This window comes from Schistosoma haematobium, chromosome 1 (genome assembly GCF_000699445.3).
Source record: "Schistosoma haematobium chromosome 1, whole genome shotgun sequence".
Classification (NCBI taxonomy): domain Eukaryota; kingdom Metazoa; phylum Platyhelminthes; class Trematoda; order Strigeidida; family Schistosomatidae; genus Schistosoma; species Schistosoma haematobium.
This window is the reverse complement of record NC_067196.1, coordinates 13,813,436-13,829,159: the sequence shown is the minus strand read 5'-3', so window position 1 is coordinate 13,829,159 and position 15,724 is coordinate 13,813,436. Positions and strand designations below refer to the sequence as shown.

Below are 15,724 nucleotides of genomic sequence, written 5' to 3'. Positions count from 1 at the left end.
ACATCAGCCCTCATACCCGTAACAGCACAAGAGACCAAGGTGGTCACATTCAAATCCTTCCTACACCTCCTAATACCTCTCTTATCTCCATGACTAACCCTCCTCATGTCTTTTTATCACCTTGCACCGCTAGGGCAAACGATTCGAGTACGTGGAACGCTATTCCTGGTCTCCTGAAAGCACGCTCTAAACTACACGTAGGAGCTTTTAACGTACGAACACTTTGCCAAATAGGACAGCAGGCTTCCTTAGCTAAGACTTTAGAATCCCGCGCCATCGATGTGTGCTGCGTCTCCGAAACGCGCATACAGGATCCAAGTAGCGTCATTCATTTGACCTCACCATGCCAAAATAAAGAACCGACTCGATTTACGCTTCGTGTATCTGGAAGCCCTGATTCTGCTTCCCGTGGCCTCGCCGGCGTAGGTATAGCATTGAGTCCTAGGGCAGAACTAGCTCTCTTAGAGTGGATCCCAGTAGACAGTCGTTTGTGCGCTGTCCGACTAAACGGAACAGTAAAGGTCCGAAAAGATAGGGACACTCGTCGTTGCCTTTTCGTCGTTTCTGCCTATTCTCCCACTGACTGCAGCTCGGATGATGTAAAAGATGAGTTTTACAGAAAGCTCTCCGACCTCCGAAAAGCTAGGCGCTCTGATGCAGTAATAGTGGCCGGTGACTTAAATGCTCAAGTAGATAAACTAAGCGATAGAGAAAGACACCTAGGTGGATCTTATAGCATCTTGGCTCAAAGAACAGATAATGGCGACCGTCTGTTGTAGCTATGCTCAGATAACCGCCTGTTCCTTGCAAATACTAACTTTAAGTATAAGGAAAAACATCTTTTAACATGGCGACCCCGAATTCGTCCCAACGTTGGACCCAAATAGATCACATCGCTATCAGCCACCGATGGAGGGGCTCGATAGAAGACTGTCGCTCATTCTGGAGCACATGCCTAGATTCAGATCATGCTCTAGTGCGAGCGCGTATTTGCTTGCGTCTTACTGGACGTAGGAAAGACACTGCAAGGAAACCTCTTAGGGGCCTACTTAATGATAGTCAAGCTAAGAGTATATTTCATGAACAAGTAGGAAAACAGTTAGGCAGCCATGTATGTGATGCCCACCACGAGGCAGCATGGAATGGTATCCGAGAACCTGTGGAAACAGCAGTGATATCTGCTAGTACGATAACCCATAAGGTTAGGGATCAACACTGGATCTCAGCAGCATCTATCGCACTGATAGATGCTCGGAAACTCATTCCACCTGGCTCTGAACATAATGAAGAGCGGAGTCAGCTTAAGCGCAAGCTGACAAGAAGTCTACGCAATGATCGCGAACAGTGGTGGGTAGCGAAAGCAAGAGAGATGGAAAAGGCAGCGGCAATAGGTAATAGCAGACAATTGTTCAGACTCGTTAAGGAAACCGGAATTAGGGACCCGACCGTTAGCGAAACAATCTCAGAGAAAGATGGACATATTATTCATTCTCAATCCAGGAGATTGGATCGATGAGCAGAACATTTTAGGGATCAGTTCAACTGGCCTTCAGCCACACTTCGGTTTCCCACGATCTCTAGTCAACCTGAATGGCAAGTTAATGTAGGTCCTCCGTCCCTTTACGAAGTTGAAAATCCATAGGAAATCTGAAACGAGGGAGAGCAGCAGGCCCTGACAGGTTTACTCCTGAGATTTTTAAGGATGGTGGTCCAGTATTAGCAATGAGATTAACCGAGGTCATAGGTAGAATTTGGGAACTGGACGTAATCCCATCTGACTGGTCTCAATCACTGATTGTGCCAGTCTATAAGAAAGGACAAAAGTCCTCTTGTGACAATCACAGAGGAATCAGTTTGACTAATATAGTGTCTAAAATATTAGCTTCAATAATACTTCGACGCCTAATCAAAGCTCGTGAAGAGCAGATTAAAGAAAACCAGGCCGGTTTTCGACCTGGACGTGGTTGTATAGATCAGATATCCACACTACGTCAGGTTCTAGAACACAGACACACATTCAGACGCCCCACAATGGTAGTATTTCTCGACCTTAAGGCAACATTCGACTCTGTTGATCGTGAGGTTCTATGGCAGTGTTTGTCACTGAAAGGAGTACCAAAGAAGTACATTAACCTTATAAAGGCTCTCTACTCGAACACAACTGGTAGAGTGAGAGCTTATGGCGAACTGTCATCAGAATTGATTACCTCAAGTGGTGTTCGTCAGGGCTGTCCACTCTCCCCATTCTTGTTCAACTTTGTCATTGACGTACTTTTAGAGATAACACTCTCCTCATCTAAATTTACAGGGGTTGAACTTGTACCGGGAGGTTCACTTGTTGACTTAGAATATGCAGATGACATAGTTTTATTTGGTGAAGACGCTGACAAAATGCAGTCTTCTGACCACTCTAAGCAACAATGCAAGCATGTTCGGGATGCGATTCTCTCCCTCGAAATGCAAAATGTTGCTTCAGGATTGGGTTACATCGACACCCGAACTAGTGATAGGGAGTGAAGTAGTTGAGTGTGTCGACCGCTTCACTTATCTTGGAAGTCTCATCAGCCCTTGTGGTTTAGTGTGTGACGAAATCTCAGCGCGGATACAGAAGGCTCGACTAGCTTTTACCAACTTGCGTCATTTATGGCGTAGGCGAGATATCCGTCTATCAACCAAAGGACGTGTTTACTGCGCAGCAGTTCGTTCCGTCCTACTTTATGGCAGTGAAACATGGCCGGTAAGAGTAGAGGATATCCGTAGGCTACTAGTATTTGATCATAGGTGTCTTCGAAACATTGCTCGTATATCATGGGACCATCGAGTAAGTAACACAGTTGTTAGGAAACGGGTACTAGGTAAGGATGCCAAATCAATTGATGAAGTAGTGAAACTTCATCAGTTGAGATGGCTTGGACACGTGTTACGTATGCCCAACGACCGACTGCCTCGACGTGCTATGTTCAGTGGTATAGGAGTAGGTTGGAAGAAAGCTAGGGGCGGCCAAACCAAAACATGGCACAAGTCCATGAAGTCACTGACAAGTGAACTGAGTCATGTTGGTAGGTGTAGACTACCTGGTTGGGGACCGCGAGATGATAGCAACCGATGGTTAGAGACCCTGAATGACATGGCTCAAAATCGTTTGCAATGGCGCAGGTGCATCCACTCTCTGTGTTCTCCCAAATTCTAATCTTCTGAATTCTTCATGTCCCTTTTTTCCTCTTCCCAAATTTATTTCACTGGATTATACTCTTTAAATAACATCTCCAAACCCTAATCTTCCCGATTACTGCTTATACTCTTGCTACCTCTACCACTACGGGATTTGAATCGACAACTGCATCTCTGTGCTAATGTAGTGTGGCAACTCGAACTGATGTACGTACGTACGAAGTTCTACGTTGTTACTGACTGACTGACTGATCTAGAAGATGCGAATAGCATGTCACTCTTACGGCAACTGATCAAGTGGAATTTACACAATTTGTGTCATCACAATATAAGGCAGTATTATTTACATATTCAAGATTGAAAAGTCTCTCTCCACACCACAACATACTTCAATCATTGCTGTTTCTAGAATATCATCGATGACAAAGTTGAAGAGGAACAATGAGATTGGGCGACCCTACCCAACTTCATTGATGAATCAGGACAATGGTGAAAGGTGATAGTATCCCTTCACTATAAACTATCACACCATAATCGAAAATCGTTTCATCCAATTAAAATCATTCTAGTTTTAAATACCTGACTTCATATTTCAGTATAGTGTAGTCAGTTGAAATCTAACTACTACGAATTGACAACAAATAACAACAGTGACATTATTTGTTGAAAAAGCTTAGTAAGTTCATTTTATACTAGTATTTTAAAGACGAATTACGAGTGTAGTTTTGTGAATTAACTTGACTATTATGTGATTAGTTAGTAAAGGATACTGTTCACATTTTCTTATATATACTACCATCGTTTAGAGACGTTACATTTTTGATCGATAGCTCCAGGAAAAAACTGTGAAGGATAAATGATTATTAAAACAAATTTGTAGAAATTTTGGGTTAATAGATTTATAGCTTTAAGAGTTATAATTACATGGCATGACAGTCCGTCCGTATTGAAAAGTAAGGTAGTTGGGACCAATGGGTTTTTATAATGGTCGTGCTATTTCACCGGTTGGTTGGAATTAGAATTAGATCAGTGAATTCCAATACGATGGTATAAAAGTTAATTGTTTGTGGATCGTCCTGGGTTTAATCCCTGTTGCAATGGAGATGTATACTGCTAGAGAGATCATGATTAAAGTAAAAGTTCTATTCAGCTCTGTATGATCTTCAATGGATGACCTTATCAAATGACAATCCATGAAGCACATGTCTAGTGTAAACAAACTAATCTTCACAAATTTCTTAACAGAAATAATTGTTATAACACAATAGATTCGGCTAAAAGCAAGATTCAGGAAGTATGTGTCATCCTATTTACGAGTTATGAGTTTGATATATCTGCACTCTAGTCTTAATGCTCACATCAAGATTAGAATCCTGTCCTTTCGTCTCAAATGATAAAGCGTTACTCACTGAGCTACTGAGTTAAGATTTTTATTGACTTTTTCAACACATGACGTGTTTATATCGTTATTACTAAGAGTTTAAACTATCCCATCGTTGTACATTCAGCTGACGAGTCGCAAATAGGATGATACACATTCCTAGGTTTCCACTGTTATCCATAATTCATCTATTTTAAACAATCTTTGTTTCGAATGACTATGTCAAGATAATCCTCATAGGATAACATACATCAAAATGAAGAAATGATCAGAATTCAGTCCCGAATATCAATAAAATGATAATCTAAAACCTTACTATTATAGAAATTAATTTTTCATCTGTTACTCAATGATTATTTACAAATTCAATTAAATATTACTTATTTATTACATATATGTTCAAGTTCTTAGTCTCAGTCATCTGTTAATTAAAAAAGTAAATATCAGTTGTCCTTACGATTAATACTCAGGCATCATAATAGGACAGTTTCAAAGTCACTCCTCAATAAGGCAGGATTTGTATAATCTCTCATTAATGATTGAATTTGTTTTCATCTTGAAATCCATATAAATATTGCTCACAATGTTACAATTGTTTAAGATATTGCGAGTCGTGGACTGTTATTACTGTTGTTATTATTATTCGTAATAGTAATAATAATAATAATTTGGTTAGTGTTTATTTAGCAAGGTTGTTTTCTGCAAGATATGGATGCTGACCTCATGTTCAACTCTTTTCCTTTATCTGGGTTTGAAACTGACAATTGCTCTAGAAGAGCTACAGGCAGATCTAATAATAGTAATAAAATATGTGTATATAATTCAAGACTTATTGAAAATTGAATATTCTTTGACTTCTGTGTATCTTAGAGAAGAGGAAAAAAGATGAGAAAAACAGCGAAAAGAACAACTTCTTTTCATTTTATACATTTATCATTATCATTTTATCTTTAATATTAAACATAAAGACCGTGTGAAAAGAGAAAAATTAACTTAACTAGCTAAATGTTATTTTCATTATTATTTTTAATTTTCTAATGATTGCGTGGCCGATTTTTGTACCAGGAAGTAAATGTCAAATTTACTTAAATAAAGTGTTATTATGTTCTTCTTTTTTCCACTTCATCACTATCATGCTTTATATTTATTTAATTTGTTCATCTTGTCAATATATTCCTATACATATAATTTAATAGATAAGTTTTTCATTGGTTACGACAATTTATTTTCTTGTTTGTTTCTGTTTTATATGTTGTTCTATTGTGTTATTGGTGGAGTTTTGTTTTCTGAGCTGTATGGTTTGGTCGTGGAGATGTCGTTCAGAAGAACGATGAAAGCTCCACGACCAAACCATCCAGCTCAGAAAACAAAACTCCACCAAAATCATCCACCTGAGCTACAAATCTCCACCATCTCTATTGTGTTAGTTGTTCTCCTATTTTTATTATCATTATTATTAAACAATGATGTAAGAATAGTTCAAAGTAATGATAGTAATACTGTTCATACTATTGATCTGCTTAAGTATTCTCATTTTATATATTGTTATCTTTTATTTCTACTATTAGGCACAGAAACATCGTCAACGTTTACGTACAGCATTAACAAATTTCCAAATATTTTTATCACATTTAGGCGGTTTATTCAATATTACAATTCAAACATGCAATGATAATTTTGTAAAATATGGAAAGAATACAGCAAACAATACTAATACTGCTAATACTACTACTACTACTACTACTACTACTAGTAGTAGTAGTAGTAGTAGTAGTAGTAGTAGTAGTAGTAGTAGTAGTATCGATCAGTCATCTTTATCATCATCGATACGTCCCATTTTAATAGGTTATAAAGAAATAGATCAATGTTGGTTGAAAGAATTACAAAATAGAATTAATGTTCGTTATACAGAGAAAAGTTTGTTGTAAAAGATGAAAGATAAATAAATGAATTTTCATGTTATTCTTAATTTTGTAAATAAATGAATTAATATATTTGTGCATAGTTTTATGTGTATTACAGTTTATGTTTGAACAGTATTATTTTATTACATTCCAGAGGAAATGTAAAATTATATGCAAATATTTACTATAACGATGACAAAACATACTATCTCCTTTTGTTTTCTTATTGGTTTTTGTGGTAAATGATGGATAATAATTATACTTGTGACAGTTTAATGATGTTTTAATTGGTTGGAATTGTACAAAGTCGACTAGGTTTTTCGTAAGGGCGAATATTAATAATCTGTGGTATGGATTAGTAGTATCTTGATTCGAATTTTTCATTGGTAATTAGTTATATACATCAGTAAATCTTCTAATTAATCACTTGTAACCGACTTCCTAAATACTTCTCTAGACTCTATATCTACACTTAAAATCGTATAATAGGAAAAAGGCGCGAATTATGAGTAAAAGCTTCAATTCAAATTGAATTGATATGCATAAAATCGGATTCACTTGTCGGTTTTTTTAGTGACCTTGATCTTCTAGAAACCTCCGTAGACTTCCGAATGCAGTATTAACGTAGGTGATGTATAATCGTTCATTTTCCCAGATGGCTCTGGCGGGTTCCTTACAATGCCGACCGGACAAAATTTTTAAGACCCTTTCTGGACTTGAAGTGACTTTGTAGAAGGATATTTATGAACTTCCGACAACACGAATGTTATTTTGTTGTATATTTAAGTTATGAACATCTCTTTTTGATCGACTAGGTGAATTAATTAGAAATCTATTTCTCTGTTTTCATCACCAATATATATATATATATAATATTAAGAAAACTCTAATTTATTGTCAGATATACTTTATTATTCAGCGTCACTTATTACAGGTTTGCATCATGAAATCAGTTGATGAAGCCACTTGTTGGTCGGAGCCTGTATTACAAGGCGCTGACCTCCTAATCGTAACTTGTTCAACCCGAATTCGACTTCAACAGCAAAAAGAGTGTGTATTCATCTTTTATTATCTTTTAGATCTTGACCTTGGATAGTCATGAAGCTTAGTCTTGTTCATGCTGTAGTTTGTCTACGGTTGCTCTAATTGTGTCATTTTATATTTTACTATATTTTTATTTTGTTCTCGTTGTTTTTTAGTCCTTGTTAAGATCCCTTGTTATCATCTTAAATACCTTATCGTTTTTAGTGAACTTCCTGATGAAAAGCAACGTGTTACTATAGTATCCTACTTTTAGAAGCTAAAAAAATATACTTGTTATTCTCTCTCTCTCTCTCTATTTATGTCCTAAATTCATTGCTCATAACTGAACTCGGTCTGTATAACGCTGAATGGGTTCCAATGATAAATGTCGGAAATTTGACTGTATCGAATAAAGGAGAAGAAAGCTACAACCATATAAATTCCATTTAGTATACCTATATCAATCATTCTCATATGATTGATACTAGTATGTAGTTAACGATTAATAATTATAATTTGTTAATGTGTTTATAAGTAACAATCATAACGTTTTTTAATAGGTATACTAATGAAGACATTGTTCTACTTATTATACAGTCATATGATTTATGTCTAATTTCAATTAATGAGGTTTGTTACATTGAGTAATAATGATACTAATTGTCTTATTGGTACATTGAAAAATTTATAAGATTAAGTCAGAGTTTTTAATTATGTCAAGGTTTTATAATAGCAATAGTAGTACTCGGCAGAACAATATGTTATTTAAATTAAAGATTTTGATAGATGAATTATGGATTACTTGAAGTTAGATATCAACACCGTTGAGTACCGGCTCAGTGGTTTAGAGTTTAAACGTTCTCACGCGAGACTGACAGGTCCTGAGTTCGAGCTTCACGAGGCGGGATCATGGATGTGCACTGCTGAGGAGTCCCACAATAAGACGAAACAGTCGTCCAGTGCTTCTAGGTTTTCCATGGTAGTCTAGCTTGAATTGCCTCATGATCTGAACTATTAAAATGAATTATAGTTAATAAATGAACGATTGCTGGTACTTTGCTTATATTCATCAACAGGTTAGTCATATTGTTTTGTTAAATATATATATATATATATTTGTGTGTGCAAATCATACATTTTTGAAAACTATTTTCGTCATGTGTTCTTATTTCAATGAATTATTAAGGCTCTTAGATTGTGTAGCACGAATTGATAGTAGATTTTTGTATGCATATATACCATTGGAGGTACTTTTTTTATAGATATAATATGCATATGAAAATCTAGAAGAAACAATGTTTTTTAAAAAATTTAGTGTTAACTAAGAGATCAATAAACACACTGGATGTACCTTCAGTGATTCACCAACTGATATTCATCTGTCATGAAAACTTCAATCGAAGTTAACCAATCTTTATAAAACACCCACTTAAAAGAAAATTTAAAATAAAATCTCACAATTTTATTTATTCTTAAAATTAAAAAAAAAACATAGATTGTTCTGTTGCTACCAGAAGTTTGAGGATATTTAATTTAGAGTTTCTATTACCATATGAATTTGTGAATGCACTATACTAACACGAACTAACTAACCTATTGTAGTTTTCAATGATTGATTAAAACCCATGCTTTATGTAGAAAAAAATTTTCGACTATTCGTTTTGCTTATGATATAATCAAGTGGTATTGTAATGATCAAAAGCTCAGGTGCGGTAAGCTAATTTATTGTTTAATGCAGAATTATACTGTAGCTTATTAAAATATGGAAATCATACATTAAATACGTAAATTGCATATTTTCCCTCAGTTTTTCTGTACATACTTCGCCATTCTTCCGATCCTGTTCTAATTCCGATCGCTATCCGTTTCCTTTCCTTTTCCCTTTATTTCACTCCACTGCTAGTAAGTATCCAACTTCCAATTCCTGCTTTATACTGCTTATGTCTGTCCAACCATTGTATGGTAATGTACAGAGTGCTTGTGTTTCAGTGTGTTTTAACTGGACAATTTTTTATAAATAATCTACTTTTAGTATAGGGGGATTTGTGGAGATTGTAGAATTTTCATAGCTTAAAACACGAACTGATCTCAGCTGAACTAATATTAAAAACCTGGAAACACTGGATGGCTCACTGTTCCTAGTATTGGATTCATCATCAGTGCACATATTCGACTCCATCTGATGATCGAATCTAAAAATTTCGGTCTCAGATGCGAACATCAATCTAATGACTTCTTAGTTGACATCCAACGGTGTAAATATCTAACTTCAATGAACTCAAGATGTTCCACAACATGCTTACACACTACATGATAGAACTCCACTAGCCACAGCTTCTCACTAGAACTCCGGAAATTCTATTCTGAAGCTTGTCACTTGTGAGTAGATAATAATAATAATAATAATAATTATTATTATTATTATTATTAGTAGTAGTAGTAATAGTAATAGTAGTAGTAGCAGTAGTAGTAGTAGTAGTAGTAATAGTAGTAGTAGTAGTATAGAGGAAATTAGTAGAGATCGTAGAATTCTCATAGTTTAAATCATTAATTAATCTACTGAGAAGTCCCATACTAGAGCAAAACACTCATCCACTCCTTTCAGTTTTCCAGTCATGATTTTGGCTAAGATCATTTCATGATTTAAACCATGCAATATATTTATTTTCATGTAAATGAATCACTAACAGTTTTTAAGAGAAAAAGATGATCACATTCATTTGATCTATTCTTCATCTAAATATTTCTCAGACAAAAATAAAACGATTATGTGTATGTGTACTCTTACCGAATTTGTTTATGCTAAAATAAAGATTAATGTGAATGAATAAACACTGTAGAAGTTGAATGAAGTCACACACACACACACACACTTTATTTCTTCCCATAATTTAAACACTTTTCCTATTCACATTAATCTTACAAAGAAAGTATAAGTTTTGTTTATGTTTGGAAAACAATTCAGTTAACTAATAACATAACACAATCATTACAATACTTTTCACTATCGAGATGAGAAGTTCAATTTTGAAATGTGGAAGAGTGAAAGAGAACAAAGGCGTCTAAACACAGCATATTTATGACGTAATCAATCATAAAATTCCCAATTAATTTTTCTTGTTCTACATCTTTTATCCAAATGTGATATTGTCTCAATTGATCTTTATTTTTCTCACAAATTTTACATGTTTCCTTCTGATTTTCATTTTAGTTAACTGTTTATGCATGTGTTCTTTCTCTTTTCAATTTAATCATTTAAAGAGTAATGAAATAACAACCATAAATATAGTTTAACATAGTTTATTGTATTGTATCTAACTGTATATTCAATGTTATTTTCATGCTTCATTGTTAATTCCTCATTTTTACCAGGTCATACACCCATATGTTGTTCATATTTTCCCATCAGATAAAAATATTAATGTTTATATTTGTTTTTTTAATTTTAAAAGTTTTTATGAATAGAATTATACTAATTGGAATGTGAAGATTGGCATGGATTACCAATGGATTAGACTGACTACATTAGAAATGGATTAAATTGAAATAACTGGATACTATTCAACAATACCTAAAGTTGTTGTTCTTAATAATTTTTTCTAGAATTATTAAATTTCTTTTTTTTCCAATAGTCTTCGAGAAAAAAAGTTATTTGGAGGCAATTAACTATTCTCTTTATTTCGTTGGTTCTACATGTGTGAATTTCATTAGAACCATGGTTTGACCTTAGTTAAACCGCCATTAAAAACTTGGAATTACTGGAAGATCACTTCGTCGTAGTATGGAACTTACCAGTAATGACGATCTTCGACCCACAAGTTAGAATCGTATTTAGGATATTCAGTTTTGCGCAAAGACTTTTAACATATAGACAACTGAACTGGCATTCGACGGTGTTTATATCTAAGTTCAGTCAGTTCATAAAATCCAACAGTCTCCACAATCACACGTTATCAAAATTAATTATTTTCCTTTTCATTATTTTGACCTGTTAGCATGTAAGATAACATTTCAGCTAGTGAATGATCATTGAGAGTCAAACAGAGTAGTGGACCATCTTGTTAACCTTGTCACCGATGTTACTGGGTTTCAATGATCTATATTTTTGGATCCTTATAATTCATAACTGACATTATTTTCACCATTGACTAGATTTGGAAATTCACTTCAGTTTACATGTAAAATCATGGTTTTTTATTTCGTTTCAAGATGAATCGTCAGTACGTACAGCTTGAAATAACAAGGATGTTAGTCACTGCCAAGTATCGTTTGAGATTCAATTATTGTTTTAATTAAGAGAATCAAAAGTAGATTAGCGCAAAAAGTACTACTTCAGGATGCCATTTTCTAAAACGTTTAGGTTATATTCATGATTGGTGCATATGAAAAGTTATCTTTTGATAAACATATTGTTTTTTTGTTGGTAAAGAATTCTTTAAGGATGAAAAAGCAACGGAGTAGTAAATATATTAAGACAAGTATATTGTCCTACAATATGTAAATTATTTTTGTTTTTACATTAAAGTATAAGTTTAATGGGGATTAAACAAAAGGAGAATGCGAACAAATGGCAATCAGGATTATAATCATTAAATGTAAATCAACAATACAAATTTCTGTCATCGATTGATGTGTTGTGAGCATCCAAACTGCACAAGTGTTGGATCTTCACTCAACCACTTCGTTTAATTTTGCTAGTAGTTTTTTAAGATCACTGTTAAGAAGTGATTGAAATCAACTAAGTATCTCAAACACTCAGCTGTTTTTTTTATTAATATTCTGTCAATGACTAAATAGAGTAACTCAAAAGAGCACTATCTGTTTTAGCAAATATTGTGGTGTGTACTACTGATGTCGACAGATATAAGTAGTATATATCATCATTCGAAATTAAAATGCCTGAAGGTAGAAGGTTAAGAAGGTCGGAAGAAAGAGAACAGAGAATGATTGATATGGAGACGAAAGAACAATGAATTCTGAGACGATTGATTGACATTTTCTAGAAGGAACAGTCAACTTTGAGATAATTGATTAACAGTTTGCAAATGAAGTATTTACTGTATGGTTCCCAGGTTTTACTAAGATGTTCTGTAATTTTGTATTCAGGTACATTCGATTGTCCCCAATTGTGTTCTCGTTCACTACAATATAATCTACTTTTCAAGAGTACATGAATCAGTAGATATATTTAGATAAATTAATGAATTAGTTTATTTTTAAATCTCCTGTTAGAAGAATTAGTTTAAAGCTTAGTGGAAAATTTATGTTACTGTACCACCTTTTATTATAAAATTCTATAACACTTCGTCGGTTTCTTGTTCCAAGTTCCAATCAATCTACGATATTACTTGACTTAAATCCATCTCCATAAATAATTGATTACCTATTTTACATTCGACATCATTAAATTTCACTATTCACAACTAAGCCTAAAAATGTAAACCATTGAATGAATATTCAACAATCTATAAATTAAACTTTCGTTACAAGCCATTTAGATCCTAAATTCAATCTCTCATATTGTCCTTAATGCTCACTTATCTTACTTACTTATCTACAATTAGTTTATGGTGTATCTTTAACCACTACCTATTCTTACTTACATTCTTAGTAAAATGATTCTATTGTGTTTTGTTTTCTTTTAAATCTATTTTATTCATCTTTTATGTATTTCCTTTTATTACGTTACATGTTGGGATAACATTATTATTATTATTCTGATTTTCTTTGTTAATCTATCATGATGTTGTTTTGCGATTCTCTTTTTTGTTGTTAAAAATTACTGTTTCTTAAATCAATCTCTTATCATTGTTATTATTATTACCATTATTATTATTATTATTATTACTAGTAGTAGTAGTAGAATTGTTACTATTAGTATTATTATTGTTAATACAATTACCACTGTTACTGTTATTATTAATATTGTTATTATTAGTATTATTATTACTAGTAAAACTATTACTACTACTATTAGTAGTAGTAGTAGTATTATCATTATCAGTATTAATTTTAATTATGGCAAACTGTAACATTAATTATAATAATCATAGTTAAAAATAGAATTGATAAAATCTTCTATTTAGTTATTCATATAGAAAATATAAAAGGTCGTTTAAGTTATATACATATAATAAGGAGAGAAAAGAGATACGTGTATGTGTATGTATGTTTGTTTGTGTGTAGTGTATGTTTACATTATGTAAACATGTAAGTAACCAAACAGTTGAAAGAAAATTCTGTTTGATGAATTGAAGGAAGTGTTGACATGGATTCTATGTTGTTTTTGTAATACATTTTGTTGGTTTGTTTAATTTTATCTTTTCTTTTTGACAAAAAAAGGTGTCCTTTTTTATTTCTAAAATAATTTAATGAATTATGATTGACACTTTTTTAAACAGATATTAGTAGGAAGGAAATATAAATTAGGTATAATACTAAATAAATAACATGTATATGAAGAAATTGGAAAAGATTCGTTGAAAAATTAACCAAAAAATATAAATAGATCCTGAAAAGTATCATAGGATTATCCTGTATAATCAAGGGGAAATTTCGGTATTGTTGTAATTTAATGCTACTTTTTTTTTGAGTTGACCAATTATGATTGAGTTCTTGACTAGTGACTTGAAGTTTATTATTAATATGATATTACTAGTTGAAAGGATTACTTCTTGTGGTAATCCTTTAGTTGAATCATTTTTCTGAGGTAATTTGGACCCATCTTTGGGTAAACTGTTTATAATAGGAACTCAATAATAAATATTCCAGTAAACATAGAGCAATATATTCTTCAGACAAATTTATACTACACCTTAGAAACTACTCACAACTCAGCTCGTAAGTATTACGATCATGAAGGAAAGTTAAACGTTTATTACACCGATAAATGTTAAAGTTGAACATATGTGTGTATTTGTACACTTTTTAATGTATCCTAAAGAACCACCCTTACAGAATACGAATTTTATAGCGGTTGATCCAACTGTATTTGCACAATTAAGAAATTTGAAGTGGTAGTCACTAACGGAATCCATATTTTGACTAAATTGGATTGAATATTTAGCAAATAATGCATTTCTCAAAAATATATATTACAGCTCATGCTGAAATGCCCTGACAAATACATCGTTTGATCAAATGACAAGAAAGTGCATCTTTAACAATTATATTCGTTAGTCTGAAAATCAAATAAAATTTATCTAGATCACAAACTGATTTAAATCAAATATTCATTATGAATATAGAAAGGATCATATGTGGGACGAGAAGTTGTGAATACTTATTACTGAAGAGTCGTAGATCAATTCGAAACAACTATCTAGTACTTTCAGTTCTTTAATAATTATCCAACTTAGATCGGCTTAATAATCTTCATATTTCCATATTAATATATAAGTTTTGTTTGACCTTTAGAAACTTTAATTTTACAGATGATGAAACTCTCAAAATAGTTTAATATGTTTAACAAAAAAAACAAACGATTTCTTGGAACTTTCTGTATCTATATGTCAAACATGACATTTGTACTTAAGAGGGTGATAGAATTCGATAGGTAACCTATTCATCATTATGAAATTAAATAAAAATAATTATTTAGATATCACATTTATATAATGACAAAATTGAAATTATTATAATTGAAAGTTTGATAGTATTTATTAATAAATGGAAAGAAACAAATAAATGTGACCTAAAATGAATAAACCAATTCAATTCATAAATAATTAATTAGGAAAAATTCAGTTCATACTCATAAGATAGAAAATCGAAAAAATTGAGAAAACCGAAAGAAAGAAAGAAAAATAGGGAGTTAAAGAGATTATTTTAAAAAAACGGAAGAAAACAAATTAGGACATTCCTTCACGACATTTGTTGCTACATTGTCGTGGTGGTCGGGCTTGTCTATCGTGATGAACCAGTCGAGCTATATTGGTTGGAACAATTGCTCATCAAGGTTCTACCATGCTAGACAGGTCGTTTGAAGGGTGGAAAGACTAGAAGCAGCAAAATCAAGGTCTGAGGGAGAAGTCGTACTGCTGACTGTACAGAGGTGTGTCGGTAGTAGGGGTTTTTTCAGACGACTAGCATAACAGCGATGCTGCCTTCCCACAAGGAGGAGTGGGTTTAAAAAAGATCGACCCACGGTGTGGTCAACCGGGAAGTGATAACCGCCCTCATACCTCTAACAGCACTCATGACCACTGTATTCGTAATCAACCTCCCTCTTCACTTCCTATTTTTT

At 33.2% G+C, this 15,724-nt stretch overlaps 1 protein-coding gene across 1 annotated transcript in view; it reads left to right on the top strand.

Moving 5' to 3' along the window:
* MS3_00002998 (uncharacterized protein) overlaps positions 1 to 13,261 on the top strand; it is a 34,389-nt gene extending 21,128 nt beyond the window's left edge. Inside the window, exons 8-9 of the mRNA XM_051210677.1 lie at positions 6,121 to 7,966; positions 10,932 to 13,261. Of these exons, the coding sequence (XP_051073191.1) occupies positions 6,121 to 6,480 (360 nt within the window). The 3' untranslated portion in view covers positions 6,481 to 7,966; positions 10,932 to 13,261. The remainder of the gene's footprint in view (positions 1 to 6,120; positions 7,967 to 10,931) is intronic.
* Positions 13,262 to 15,724: the final 2,463 nt, after the last annotated feature.